Genomic DNA, 12397 nt, shown 5'->3' on the forward strand with positions numbered 1-12397 from the left:
GGTGTGGGGGTGGATGTGGCCGGGGTTGGGTGTGACTGTGGGTGTAGTTGGGGGCACCGCGGGGGTGGGGGCGTCGTGGGGGCGAGCGCCAGCATGCAAACCCGGAAATTGCCGCCGCGACGCGGCTGCCTCCACCTCGCCCATCAATCATCTGTTGGCCGCTCGCGAGCTATGCCACCCTTTCCCACCGGCCCCCTCACACACAATCACACTTGCAGAGACGCATGCACGCACACACGATTGCAACGAACACACATGACAACGCACAGCATCGCCCCTCGCGCAACCCCCCTCCCCGCCTTCCAAAAACAACTTGAGCCGCCGCACCTCCAGGAAGTCCCTCTCCTCGAGGTGGCGCCGTATGGTGGACACGATGCGGCTGCGCGCGCGGAACGTGGCCCGCGTCTCCTCGCTCACAATCAGGTCCAGGTAGCGCTGCCTGTAGCGCTTCTCGACGTCCGCCAGGCCGTGCCACTTGTCGGGCAGCGGCAGCAGCGCCTTGGTCAGGACCTGGGGGGCGGGGAGGTGTGAGGGTGTGACGGTGTGATCGGAGGGGGGGTGCGGTGTGGTGGGACTGGGGGGGGGGGTGTTGGGCGCCGCGGTCCAGCGGCTGCGTTCGGCACGGGCTGGAGGCGAGCTGCTGGCCCCATCAGAGGCGCCCGGCTCACAGGCGCCGGCGCCAGAAGCCGCATCAGCTGCTCTGCGGGCGGCACGCATGGCGGTGGCCCCCTGTAGTATTCCCCCGCCTCCCCGCGTTGCCAGCCCCCAACCAGCGCGCCGCCCACCTCCAGGCTGCGCGCCACCACCGACAGCTCCCCCTTTTCCGTGCGCTTCACCCCGCCCCTGGCGCCCACGATGTCCCCGACATCGATCTGGTTCTTCAGGGTGTCAAACCCCCCCGGCTGCGCCTCCTCCAGCCGCGCGCGGTCCACGTACAGCTGCACGCTGCCGCGGTCGTCGCGGACCGACAGGAACGCCAGCTTGCCCATCACGCGGCGCGCGACGACGCGGCCGGCGACGGCGACGTCGGCGGCGGGGTCCTCCTCGCCTTTTGGGTGTGTGTTTGTCAGGGGCGCAGTGGGTGGCAGTGGGGGACGCCGTGGCTGCTGGCAAGCCGCGCCGGAACCACGCGCCACATCAGCACAGACAAGGCATGGCTCCTGCACCACATAACACCTCAATCCAGCTGCTGCGGCTGCTGCACAATGTACTCTCCCCTTGTTTTTTCCACATGTGCAATCGCGCAGCCAACGCGAAAAGGTCGAACCGCCCACAGCCCCTCACCTGGCGCCAATGCCTCGTACTGCTGCTGCAGCTGCTCGGTGTAGTGGGTCCTGTCAAAGCGGTACGCGTACGGCTCCTGGCCTCCCTCCCGCAACTCCTTTGCCTGGGGTGGGCGCAAGCAGGGGGGGGGGAGCGGGCCGTGACGGGCAAACCAGGAGCGCATGTATTTGTGTGGGGCGCGGGGCCGGGCTGGTCGCGCTGCGAGCGGGGCGAGCTGCGCCAGATGCCCCTGCAGCCTGCACCCGCAGCCAGGTGTCGCGGACGGGGCGGGGTCCGGCGGCGCCCCTCGCCCGGCGGCGTGCGGCTGGCGCGTCTGGCGCCCCGCGAGCCAGGATCGGACTGGGTTGCGTGATGTGATCCGATGAGCCCTCTCCAGCACACCCTCATCAGCATACCCCACCCCTCCCCTCCCCGAGCCCAACCTTCTGTATGCGCAGTGCGCGAATCTCCTCGGCGCTCGACGTGTTTGCCGCCTTGTCCTGCTGCTGCTGCTTGCCGCCCCCCTTCTGCTTTTTGCCGCCACCCTTCTGCTGCTGCTTCGCCGGCTGCTGCTGCGGCTGCTGCTGCGGCTGCTGCTGCTCTGCAGCGGCGTCCTGCTGCCTGCGGGCCGACAAGGCAAGGTGCATTCAGCGGGGGTATGGCGCAACAGGGCGCTCCTACAATCGCACCACAAGCCGGCGTGGCACGAGAGCGGGTGGCAGGCAGGGCTGCTGCGTCAGGGACGACCCCCTGACCCATCCGCAGCAGCTGCATGACAGCGCGGCAAGAATTACACAATAAGAACGCCAGGTCAGGATTCCATGTGTGCCGCCAGCACTGCAAATGGAGGGCGCGCAGCACTCACTCTGCAGAAGCAGCTGCGGCGCGCACACCAAGCGGCGGCCGGGACCAGCCGGCCGCCCTTGCTTGGCGAACCAGCTGCCGCACAGGTAGCCGTGACATCATCCTGCCATTGAGTGCGCCAAGCGACTGCATCGAACCCTGCGCTTGCCCCAGTGCTACGGTAAATGAATTTGCGGTGCCACTTCAGCACGACGATTCCGTACAGTATGTTGCGCAAGGCGATCAAAAACAGAGTGCACAAGCTTATTGATACAACATCGATTGCCTGTAGATACCTCATTCACGCCTGGCACAGGCAGCCGGTGTTTCGTCTGGTGCCGATTTCTGTAAGTTTGTAAAGTCGCCCTTGTACCCCCTGTGGTCGTGCCAGCAGCAATTTGGTATTGAGTAATTGTGATTGCAGCAGCGGCGAACCCACACAGGGCCAGATCGGCTACGAGTGGCGCCATTTCACCATGGCAGCCACGCGAGCCTTCCACACCTCGCTGGAGGACACAAACAAGAACATTGGTCTGGCGGGAATCGCGCGTGATACCCTTGCAGGTAGGGGCGGTGCCGACAAACTGTTTGGCGCCACCCACCAAGTGGAGGGATGCTGCGAAGCATGCTGTGCGGCGCCCTCGGCGCTTCGCCCACCCATATACAGCAGCATGTTGGCCACTCATCCTACAGCCAGCATACAGATCGGCGCCGCAGCCCGCCATGGCGCCTCGGCACGCCCCGTCCGCTCATCGCAACACAAGCCAATTCTTGCCAACTCAACCCCCTGTTGCGCAACATCAACTCGGCCCATGCTGCCACTCTGTGTTGCCGCTTAGATGGCGACCAGGGCGGCTCCGAGCCGCACCCGCTGTCGCCGGGCTACTCCCAGACGCCCCGCCTCGAACCTGGCGGCTCGCGCGCATCGTCCCTGGCCGACGGCCTACCCGAGCCACTAGGCGCTGGGCAGCCGTCACCCGTGGTCGCCAGCCGCCGCGCGCGTCCTGCCACCGTGCGGGCCGGCGTGACGGCGTCGGCCGGGCCGCCGCGGCAGCGGCAGCGGCACCAGGAGTTGCTGGGGCCGTCGAGGTGGGCAGGGAATGAAGCGAATGCAAGGGGCGGTCACAATGGGGGGGGGATGCGCACCTCTGCAAGTTCCTGTCTGTGCCTCTCGCTGACGCCTGACAGCGGTCCCAGCACCCTTCCTGTTGGCAGCTACGTCCATCCCTGCACGCATGCGTATGCGCCAATGACCATGGCGCGTCTGCTGCGGCCCCGCGGCCAGGCTGGTCAAACCTGACCGGGTCGGGCCCCTCGCCGCCCCGCCAGGCCCGCCCCCACCAAGATTTGGAAGCGCCGTTGGGTGAAGGTGCTGGTGGTGGGTGACAGCGGCCTGGGGAAGACCACTCTCATCTCCAGCCTGCTGAACACGGCCCAGGAGCTCGTGCAGGTGTGCTGCGGGCGAGGGGGAGGGGACCAGCACGCGATCATGCGCCGCTGACGTGGCGAAGCCCGTCAGCACGAGCTGTGCTGCCTGTGAGAGGCGCGCACGACGAATGCACGCTTCCCTGCATGCGCATCCGCGCACATGCATGCATGCCATCACACAAACATACATGCACGAAACACCTCAATTATCAACAGGTCCACGATGGCACGGGCACGTCCCTGGCTCAGTTCAGGAGCGACCCCGACAGCCTCACTACAACCATCAGGTTGGGCCTGGCAAACACGGCTCGCACCCTCGTGCGCCCGCACCCGCCTTTGCTGCAGCGGCCTGACCCCCCCAGCCAACAGCCGCGGGCGCGCTGCACCCTGTTCCACGCGGCTTGTGAGGCAGCTGCCATGGCCGAGGCGGCTGGCTGGATGCTTTTCCGCTGTCTGCGCATGCATGCCCTGCCCCTGGTGCACACCTGCTCACAGACTGGACATGCATGCACCCCGCATCCACTGTTTGCCCCAGCTGGAAGGATGAGGAGTCACGCGAGGTGTGGATGCTGCGCGTGCAGGACACGCCCGGCTACGGCGACTGGATGAACATCCAATGCCACATAGACATGGTGTGGGATTGGCAGTACATGCGGCCAGACATTGGACACAATCAGCTTCAAGCTGGCCTCAAAATACGCCTGTGCAAATCAGCTGGCAGAAGGCATGCAGGACACCATGCAAGCAGCTCAGGGTTGGGGGATGACAGAGCCGGCATCCCGCTGCGTCGAGTTGCTTGCGAATGCGAGCAATTGTTTTCTCAACTCCTGCGCTTGCCTCTGGGTGGCCGGAGCAACGTCTAAGCTGGCTCCCGCGCCTTGCTGTGACACCCCACTTGCCGCCAGATCAAGGACTATGTTGAGACCCAGAACAAGAAGTGGCTGGACATGGAGTGCGCCAAGGACAGGCACGCTAGACGGCCACAGCTGATGCCAGGGGGAGCAGGAGAACTCGGGGGTGCAACGTCCTCTCGCGCCCGATCTCTGATGCTGCGGCGAGGGATGCGGGTCATGCCTTTGCGCCGCGCGCACTCCTGCCCGCCTTTGGCAGCGTGCAGCGCCGCGCCTGCCTACTGCCTGCCGCCGGGCGGCGCGTGCGGGCTCCCTCGCTGCCTCTCCTACTCCACAACTCGTTTCTACCAACCCCATTCAAACCAACCCCGCACCTCTCTGACGCTTGCCCTTATGGTGGTCCCCTCTTACACCCCACCCAAACACACATCTACTCGTACAGGCTCGTGGACATGGCCGAGGTGGACGACCCGCGGGTGGACGTGTGCCTCTACTGCCTGCCGCCGCACAGGCTGCGGCCGAACGACATCCGGTGAGGGGCGTGCGCGGGAAGGGCATCGCCGGCGCAGTGCCATGGCCATGGCAGCCAGGGGCGCTCGCGCGAGCACTGAACCAATTCTGGCAGGGCCCTGCTTTGTCGTATGTCGTTGCCGCGCCTCTATCCTGTGGTTGGCTGGGAGACTAGCGAGTTCCTTCAGAGCCCCTGGCGGTCTTTGGGTTTGCAGCCTGTGTCGTAGTCATGCTGTGATCCACCCCTGCCCTCCCCTCGGCACACATGATCTAGTCGCACTAACACACAAAGCATAAACATACACGAACAAGCACATGCAAGTGCACATGTGCGCGCGTGCGGGCACGCACAGACGCACAGACACACACACACACACACACACACACACACACACACACACACACACACACATACACACACACTCACACACACACACACATACACACACACAAACGTGCTTGCGCGCGCACCACGTGCGCTGTGCAGGTACATGGCCCAGCTGGGCAAGGTGGTGCCCATCATCCCCGTGGTGCTCAAGGTGGGGGGCAAGGTGTTTAAGCGGCAGGGGGGGGGGGGGCTGGGAGCCGCGCTCGAGAGGCTGCTGCCGAGACGTCTTGTTGGGAGTGTGGTAAGACAGCCAACGCCCCCGCCCTGTGCAATTTTGCATGGGACATGGACGCCGCTCGTTTGTCCGGGGCTTCCCACCAGAGCTGTTGTGCGAGCCGGCCCCGACGGTTTCTCATGAGATATTCTAGACCTCATGCATGGCCCCGCCCGTCTCCTTTGCCGCAGTCTGACACGATGACAATCAGCGAGGCGCAGAGGTTTAGGCAGGAGGTGGCCGCAAACATCAAGGTGCGGTGTTGTGTGTCGGTGCCCACGCATGCGTGCGTGTGAATGAGAGAGTGTGTGCGTGCGTGTGTGTGTGTGTTCGTGTGTGTGTGCGTGTGTGTGTGTGTGTGTATGTGTGTGTGTCCGTTTGTTCCCCCACGCGCGCGTGCTTTTGTTTGTGACCACATGCGCGCACACGCGTGCAAAAACGCGAGTGTGCGTGTGCTTGCACTTGAATACACTTGCACGCCTGTACGCATGCGACTGGCTTGTTGACACTCAAGCACATGCATGCGCTGTGCCCAATTGAAGCACATGCATGCGCTGTGCCCAATTGAGAAGTGCGAACTTCATGCTGGTTGTGGCAGCCCCCCCTGTGCGTTGTGCGTCGGCCTCGGCGGGCCGCATCCTTGCAGCGCAGGGACCCTGGCACCAAGTACCTCTGATCTGCTTATTGCTCCTCGGTGACCCTGGTCACCCGCAGTCACCCCCGCAGCTGCCCCCTTCGCTGACTCTCGTCCGTGCCCGGCCCCACCCGCCCGCTCGTCCGCCAGAACCCCACCACGCGCGGCGTCAAGCAGGGCATCCGCACCTTTGCCTTCTCCCCCCAGTCTGTGGAGCGCGCCGGCCTAGAGCCCGGCTCCCCCGTCTGCCCCTACCCCCTCGTCGTCATCGCCAGCAACGACATCAACCAGGTGACGCCGGGGCCCCGGCACCCGCCCCCGGCCTCACGCCCCCACCAACTGGCCACAGAGCGCCGCGAGCCGCACAGATCAGGGATGCGTGCCGGTGATCCTCCAGGGCCTCGCCGCGCGTGACCCGGGGGCGCCTCCTCCCTGTGCATTTCAGAGCACCGCCCCAACCAACCGGTCCCGGGCCCCCGCCGCCGCGCCGCAGGCCATGCTGCGGGGCGAGCAGCCGGTGTTCTGGCCGCAGCGCGCGTACAAGTGGGGCACGGCTGAGGCCTTCAACTCGTCGCACTCGGACCTCCTGGCGCTCAGGTGGGGCGAGGGTGAGGAGCTTGACGCTTCCCCATGGATTTTTGCCGCGTTCCGGCGGATCGCCCTCCCCAAAGCGCCAGCTTCTGGGGTGTCACAGCGGTCATACGTGGCAGGGTGGCTGCGAAGTCCTCCTCCCCCAGGGGCCGCAACGAACGCGTTTTGGACGCGCGGGCTCGTCAAACGCAGGGCGCTGCTGCTGTCAGAGGGTCTGGAGGAGATGGTGGCGTCCAAGAAGCAGCGCTACGAGGGCTGGCGCCGCGCGGCGCTCAGGTGGGCGCGGCACCGGCGCCTGCCCCCGTCCCCTTGTCCCCGCCCCGTGCGCGGCGCGCGCAGGGCACTTGTGCACAGCCACTGGCCCTCGCACGCGGCGCGCCAGGGCCTCTGCAAGAACTCCTACCTCTTGCCCATGCTCTGCTTCAGCCGCACCAACCTCGCAGTGCCTTGACCCCAAACATCCACGCAAACACGCACATGCACACACACAGGGTCCCCTTCTTCCGCCGCCTGCGCCGCCGCGCCGCCCGCCTGGCGCTCCTGACGCTGCTGCCTGCTGCGGCCTTCGCCTTTGCCGCGGCGCACGAGTTCGACGCGCGCAAGATACGCGACGCCGTCGACAGGGCGCGCAAGGACGTTTTTAAGGGGGCTGCGAGCGGCGCTGCATCTGCCGCAGCTGCTGTGGAGCCGCTGCTGCTGGTGGCCGCAGGGAAGGGGCAGCAGGACGGGGCACTGGTGGAGTTGCCAGTGGCGGCGGCCCCAGCGGTGACGGCGCCAGCGGCCGCGGCACCTGTGATGGCGGCCCCGGTGGCTCCGGGGAGCATGCAGAAGCAACAGGGCCAGGGGCCACTGCAGGAGCAGCAGCAGCTGAGGCGCGAGGAGCAGCAGCAGCATAAGAAGGGGTGGTGGTGATCGGACCTGCCAGGCGCGTCTGGGCCGCAAGAGGGGCTTGGGCGTGGGACGGAGGGGTGCTGAGAGTCAGGGTGGACACAGCAATCAGGACACAGTCGGCGCAGGCCTGGGGATGGCTCATTTAATCAGTAGGATTGCGTCACAGGATGCCTGCCGCCCGCTGACAGCTGCGAGGGTTGGCCCCTTGGCTGACCGGCAGGTGGGGTGACAATGGCTGATAGCACAGAGGGTAGGGGTCAAACAGATGACGCGCGCGACGCAATAAGGCCGGCATGGGCAGCAGCTGGACTTCCTGGAGTTCTGGTGATGCGTGGGCTTTTCCAAATGACAGTCCAAACCGCTTGCGAAATTGCTGGCTTGTGGGCCTTTCTTGGGAAATTTTTTCGTCTACATATGCTTGTGCTAGGTGGTCTCTTTGCAGCGCGGTGCGTCCTCCGAATCCCGATTATGAGGGTGGGCAGCGTCAACACAGGCCTGGGAGTGTTCGACGCCTCAGCACCCCCGGATGCAGGGTGCACGGCCTCCCTATACTTACGGCACACATGGAAAGACTTTCTTTGGATACATTGTAACTTTCTGTTCGTCTCCATGTTGATTGCGCGAGCAGGTTAAGGGAGTCAGCAGAAGTTGGCTACGACTGGGTGAGTCCAACGGATTACCTGACGTGCACTGGTGTGACACGCACGCGAGTGTGGTGGCGCATGTGGTCGATGCAAGGCGCGATGCTTGCATGGAAGGTGTTTGATCCTTGAGGGTTTGGTTCTGAAGGCAGTGCGCGACAAATGAGTTGTGCAGCTTTCGCTGGCGTCAGGTGCGGCGGGCCGGAACGCAGACTCTCCAAGTTGACCTGCAGTGGGTCTAGGAGATGCGAAGCGCACTTGAGAATTCATGTCATACAGTATGATAAGTTCGCCGCGATGATTGCGTCGCTCATTCGGCGTCTCAATCTCCCCATGCAGATGGTGAGGCACGCGTGACACTCAGGGGATCGATCCTTCATGCAAGTGGTGGAAGAGAGCGCTTTGTGGGCTGGTTCTTACGCGCTGGCCCGCTGCGCTCCCTCCGGGCCGTCGGCTTTGTTGCCGTCCTCGCAAGCGCTCTCAGCGCGCGTCGGGCGACCCCCTAGGGCGCCTCGACTACGGCCCAAACATCCACCTACGGCAGCGGCCGTCCTTGGTGATTGCCTCCATTCTGCAGGTCTGGGCTTGACGGGCGTTGGCTACGGACCCTAGCATGGAAGCATCCGGCAGCTCCCGGCGCTCCGACGCCCCCAGCCCTGGGCGCACGCCGGACACCAGCGGCGGCGGCGCCGGCGGCGGGGACGGCCCGACTAGCGGCGGCGCCGCCGGCCCTGGCACAGACCTCCATCCTGTGGCGCCCGCGGGCGTCCAGCTGCCCCTTCCGACACAGAGGGCCGCCCTTGCCATGGCAGAACCATCGGCCCCACCGGGCATTTGCAGCAGCGAGGCGGAGCTAAGCAGTGGACCGAGCACGGCCAGCGCCACTACCAGCAGCGGCGCTGCTGCGACGGCCGGCACCGCGCGGTCGATCGCCGTGTTCGGGGCGAGCAACGAGTTCAGCGCCTGGGGCAGCATCGGGGTGGCGAGCCTGGCTGGTGGGGCCGCCGACGGCGTCCCGCTGCCGCCGCCGCCGCCGCCGCCGGCGCTCATGTCCCTAGGGGTTGTGATGGAGTCGGGCAGCGGCAGCACCGACGCGCACCTGGCGGCGCCCGCGGCCGCGGTCGCGGCCCTGCCGCCACTGCCGCGCCTGCCGCCGCTGTACTCGCCCTTCGCCGCGGTGCAGGCCGCCCCTCCGCCCCCCCAACCCAGCCCTGCCCCCGATGCCGGCGCCCAGGAGCGGCCGAAGGATGTCGCCGCCCCGGTCCCGGCGGCCGCGCCCGCTACGCCTCGGGCCGCGGCTGCGCCCTCAACCTTGGGCCTGCCTCGCGAGCCTGGGCCAGCCAGTGAAGCCGCCGCGGGTCACGCAAAGGCGTCGGCCGGGCCCGGCAGCGCCCCACCGATGCCCCGGCGCGGCCCGGCGCTCTACTCTCCTTTCGCAGCCGTCGCAGCCGCGCCAAGCTACGACAGCTTTGGCTCCGCCTCAGCCCCTCCGGTCGCTGCGGCCAGCCCGGCCGGCGCAGACCCGGATCCACCGCCCAGCGATGCGGCAGAGGAGGAGGCGCGCGTCGCGCCGCCCGCCGCCGCCATGCCACAGTCGCCGCAGTCGTCGCCGCGGCCTGAGGGGTCGCGGCAGCCGCCGAGCGCCCAAGCGTCCGGCAGCAACAGCGGCGCAACCACCGGCCCCTGGAAGCTGGCGACGCCGTTTGCCGCCAGCCTGGTCCCCTTTGATGATATTGAGGAGGGGCACGGCAGCGAAGAGGGGCCGGACGGCAGCGAGAGCAGCGTCGGCGGCCACGGCGCAAGGCCCGCGAGCGTGATCGGCGGCAGCACGAGCTGCGGCATGGGCGAGGGCAAGGGCGCGGCGGCAGGCGGCGGGGGCGCGCAGTCGCCGGAGGCGCTCCCGAGCACCGGCATCTTCACGCCAAACGCATCGGACGTCCTGCGCAGCGGTATGCCGCAGCAGCCCAGCGCGTCGCCTGCGCACGGGCAGAGCCGGGACGGCAGCACCAAGGGCGGCAGCGCCAGCGACATGCTGCCACTCGGCGCAGCCGGGGCGGCCGCGGCGGCCACGAGCAGTCCCACAGTGCTGGAGGCGCCCGCAGGCGCCAGTCAGCAGCAGCAGCAGCAGCAGCAGCAGCAGCAGCAGCAGCAGCAGCAGCAGCAGCAGCAGCAGCAGCAGCAGGCACTGCAGGAACAGCAGCAGCGGCAGTTGCAGGAGCGGCAGGAGAGCGGGCGGCAGCAGAGCAGCGGCCACATGCAGCAGCTAGGTGCCGCCGCAGCAGTCATCATGGCTGCAACGGCAGAGATGGAGGCCTGCCGCAGCAGCAGCGCAGGCGACGGCGAGAGCCGGTTCGGCAGCACAGCGGCTCCGCTGGGGCCGAGCCGGCTCTCGGCCCCGCAGGCAGCGGCGGCTGCGATGCCCCAGCTGCAGCAGCTGCCGTTGGAGGTCACGGCGGCCGAGGCGTCGGCTTGGGCACAACAGCAGCAGCAGCATCAGCAGCAGCAGCAGCAGCAGCAGCAGCAGCAGCAGCAGCAGCAGCAGCAGCAGTTTCAGCTACAGCAGGCGCAGCAGCAGCAAGCCCAGTTACAGCAGGTGCAATTACGCCAAGCCCAGCTGCTGGCAGAGCAGCAGGCGCAGCAGCAGGCGCTGCTGCTGCAACAGCAGCACGCGCAGCTACAGCAGCTCGCGCAGCAGCAGCAGCAGCAGCAGCTGCTGCAGCAGCAGCAGGGGGGCTCGCCCCTCACAGGCGCAGCGGCCCCCACGCCGGCGCCCTCCGGCGCCAGCGGCAGCGCGTCCCAAGCCGGGGCCCCTGTTTTGGGGCTCCCAGCAATGGCTCCAATCCTTCTTGTCCCGACAGCCGCCGCGGCAGCCGCAGCAGCAGCAGCAGGCAGCACCCCCGACATGTTGTCCCCCGCGGCCTCGCCCGCCGCCGCCGCCGCCGCCACCCCGCGCTTCGCCGCCGCCGCGACGCCGCCGGGCACGCCACGGGCGGCCGGCGGCGCGGCCGGCCTGGGGGAGGCGCCGGCGCGGATGTCATTGGAGGCCGGGGCCGGGGGTGTGGCGGATGCTGCGCTCAGCTGCCTGACCTGCTACCCCCCAGTCCTCACGGAGGGCCAGCCCGCCAACCTGCATGGTGAGTGCGCCCGCCCCTGTGTCGACGCCGGTCGCATGACGCGGCATTCGTTTGCTCCCTGCCAAGGTGTCTGCCTGCCTGCCTCCCTGCCACGGTTTTTGTCGGCAGGGCCCATTCCTGCACGGAGGCTCCCTCCCAAGCGCCGCGCATGCCGCATCTGCTGCTGCTGCTGCTCAGCGCCGCCGCTCCTTGCTCTCTCTCAATCGCCCAACCCGTTCGCCACCCTGCCCTCCCCCCAAAGTGTATGTATCGGGCCTGGACCTGCCACCAGCCACGCCAGCCGGGCGCGCTGCGGTGTACCGGCTGGTTGCGCTGCAGGGCCAGCTGGCGGTCGGCGACGTGCAGGGGGTGCGGCGCGGCGGCCCGGGGGTGGTCTGGTGCGCACAGGGCGGCGGCTGCGGATTGCGGGCGGTGTGGTTGGGATGTGGTGTGATGTGCACACGTCGCTGCCGCTTTGCCATGCGGGGCGATATATGGAGCATTGCCCGGCTGCACGCTTGCTTCGACCAATCTGCTTGCTTGCTGCGCCGTCGTCCATGGCCCTCCCTGCACATGCGTGTACACACACACACACATACACACACACACATACACACACACATACACACACACACACATACGCACATACACACACGCACTCATGCGCGCGCGCACCACCACCACTGCATCACCGCAGGATGTCGCTGCCCCCACTGCGCAACGGCGTGCTCAAGGTCGGCCTCCTGCAGCCTGACGCCAACGTCGCCTTCCTGCAGCCCCTGCTGGTGCTGCCCGCCCCCCAGGCGTCGGAGATGGCCGCGCTCTGGTCTTCCATGCTGTTGGCCAAGATGCAGGCCGGCGCCGAGGCGCGGCGCGCGCGGCGCGCAATGGACGAACTGGAGGCGGAGGCGGCGGCGGCGGCCGCCGCGGCCGCGGCGACGGTCGCGGCGGCGGCGGCGGCGCAGCACCAGCAGCAGCACCTGCAGCTGCAGCGCGGGGCGGCGGGCGCCGCCGGCGACGCGGCGGCGGC

General features: G+C 67.5%; 3 protein-coding genes across 3 annotated transcripts; 2 read left to right on the forward strand and 1 right to left on the reverse strand.

Moving 5' to 3' along the window:
* Positions 1-196: 196 nt before the first annotated feature.
* On the reverse strand, positions 197-2229 carry MNEG_8738 (lysyl-tRNA synthetase; the record flags this gene model as incomplete). The annotated part of the gene is made up of 6 exons (XM_014042788.1): positions 197-211; positions 328-510; positions 669-1048; positions 1285-1387; positions 1707-1884; positions 2129-2229. The coding sequence occupies 6 exons, from the start codon at positions 2227-2229 to the stop codon at positions 197-199; spliced, it is 960 nt and encodes a 319-aa protein (XP_013898242.1).
* Positions 2230-2582: 353 nt separating this feature from the next.
* MNEG_8739 (Neuronal-specific septin-3) lies at positions 2583-7634 on the forward strand (the record flags this gene model as incomplete). The annotated part of the gene is made up of 13 exons (XM_014042789.1): positions 2583-2670; positions 2946-3195; positions 3436-3556; positions 3751-3821; positions 4070-4166; positions 4440-4486; positions 4828-4917; positions 5383-5434; positions 5689-5751; positions 6282-6422; positions 6625-6728; positions 6915-6998; positions 7214-7634. The coding sequence occupies 13 exons, from the start codon at positions 2583-2585 to the stop codon at positions 7632-7634; spliced, it is 1629 nt and encodes a 542-aa protein (XP_013898243.1).
* Positions 7635-9059: 1425 nt separating this feature from the next.
* MNEG_8740 (hypothetical protein) lies at positions 9060-12121 on the forward strand (the record flags this gene model as incomplete). The annotated part of the gene is made up of 2 exons (XM_014042790.1): positions 9060-11388; positions 12102-12121. The coding sequence occupies 2 exons, from the start codon at positions 9060-9062 to the stop codon at positions 12119-12121; spliced, it is 2349 nt and encodes a 782-aa protein (XP_013898244.1).
* Between the last annotated feature and the right edge of the window lie 276 nt (positions 12122-12397).

Source organism: Monoraphidium neglectum (genome assembly GCF_000611645.1).
Source record: "Monoraphidium neglectum strain SAG 48.87 unplaced genomic scaffold scaffold01695, whole genome shotgun sequence".
Taxonomy (NCBI): Eukaryota; Viridiplantae; Chlorophyta; class Chlorophyceae; order Sphaeropleales; family Selenastraceae; genus Monoraphidium; species Monoraphidium neglectum.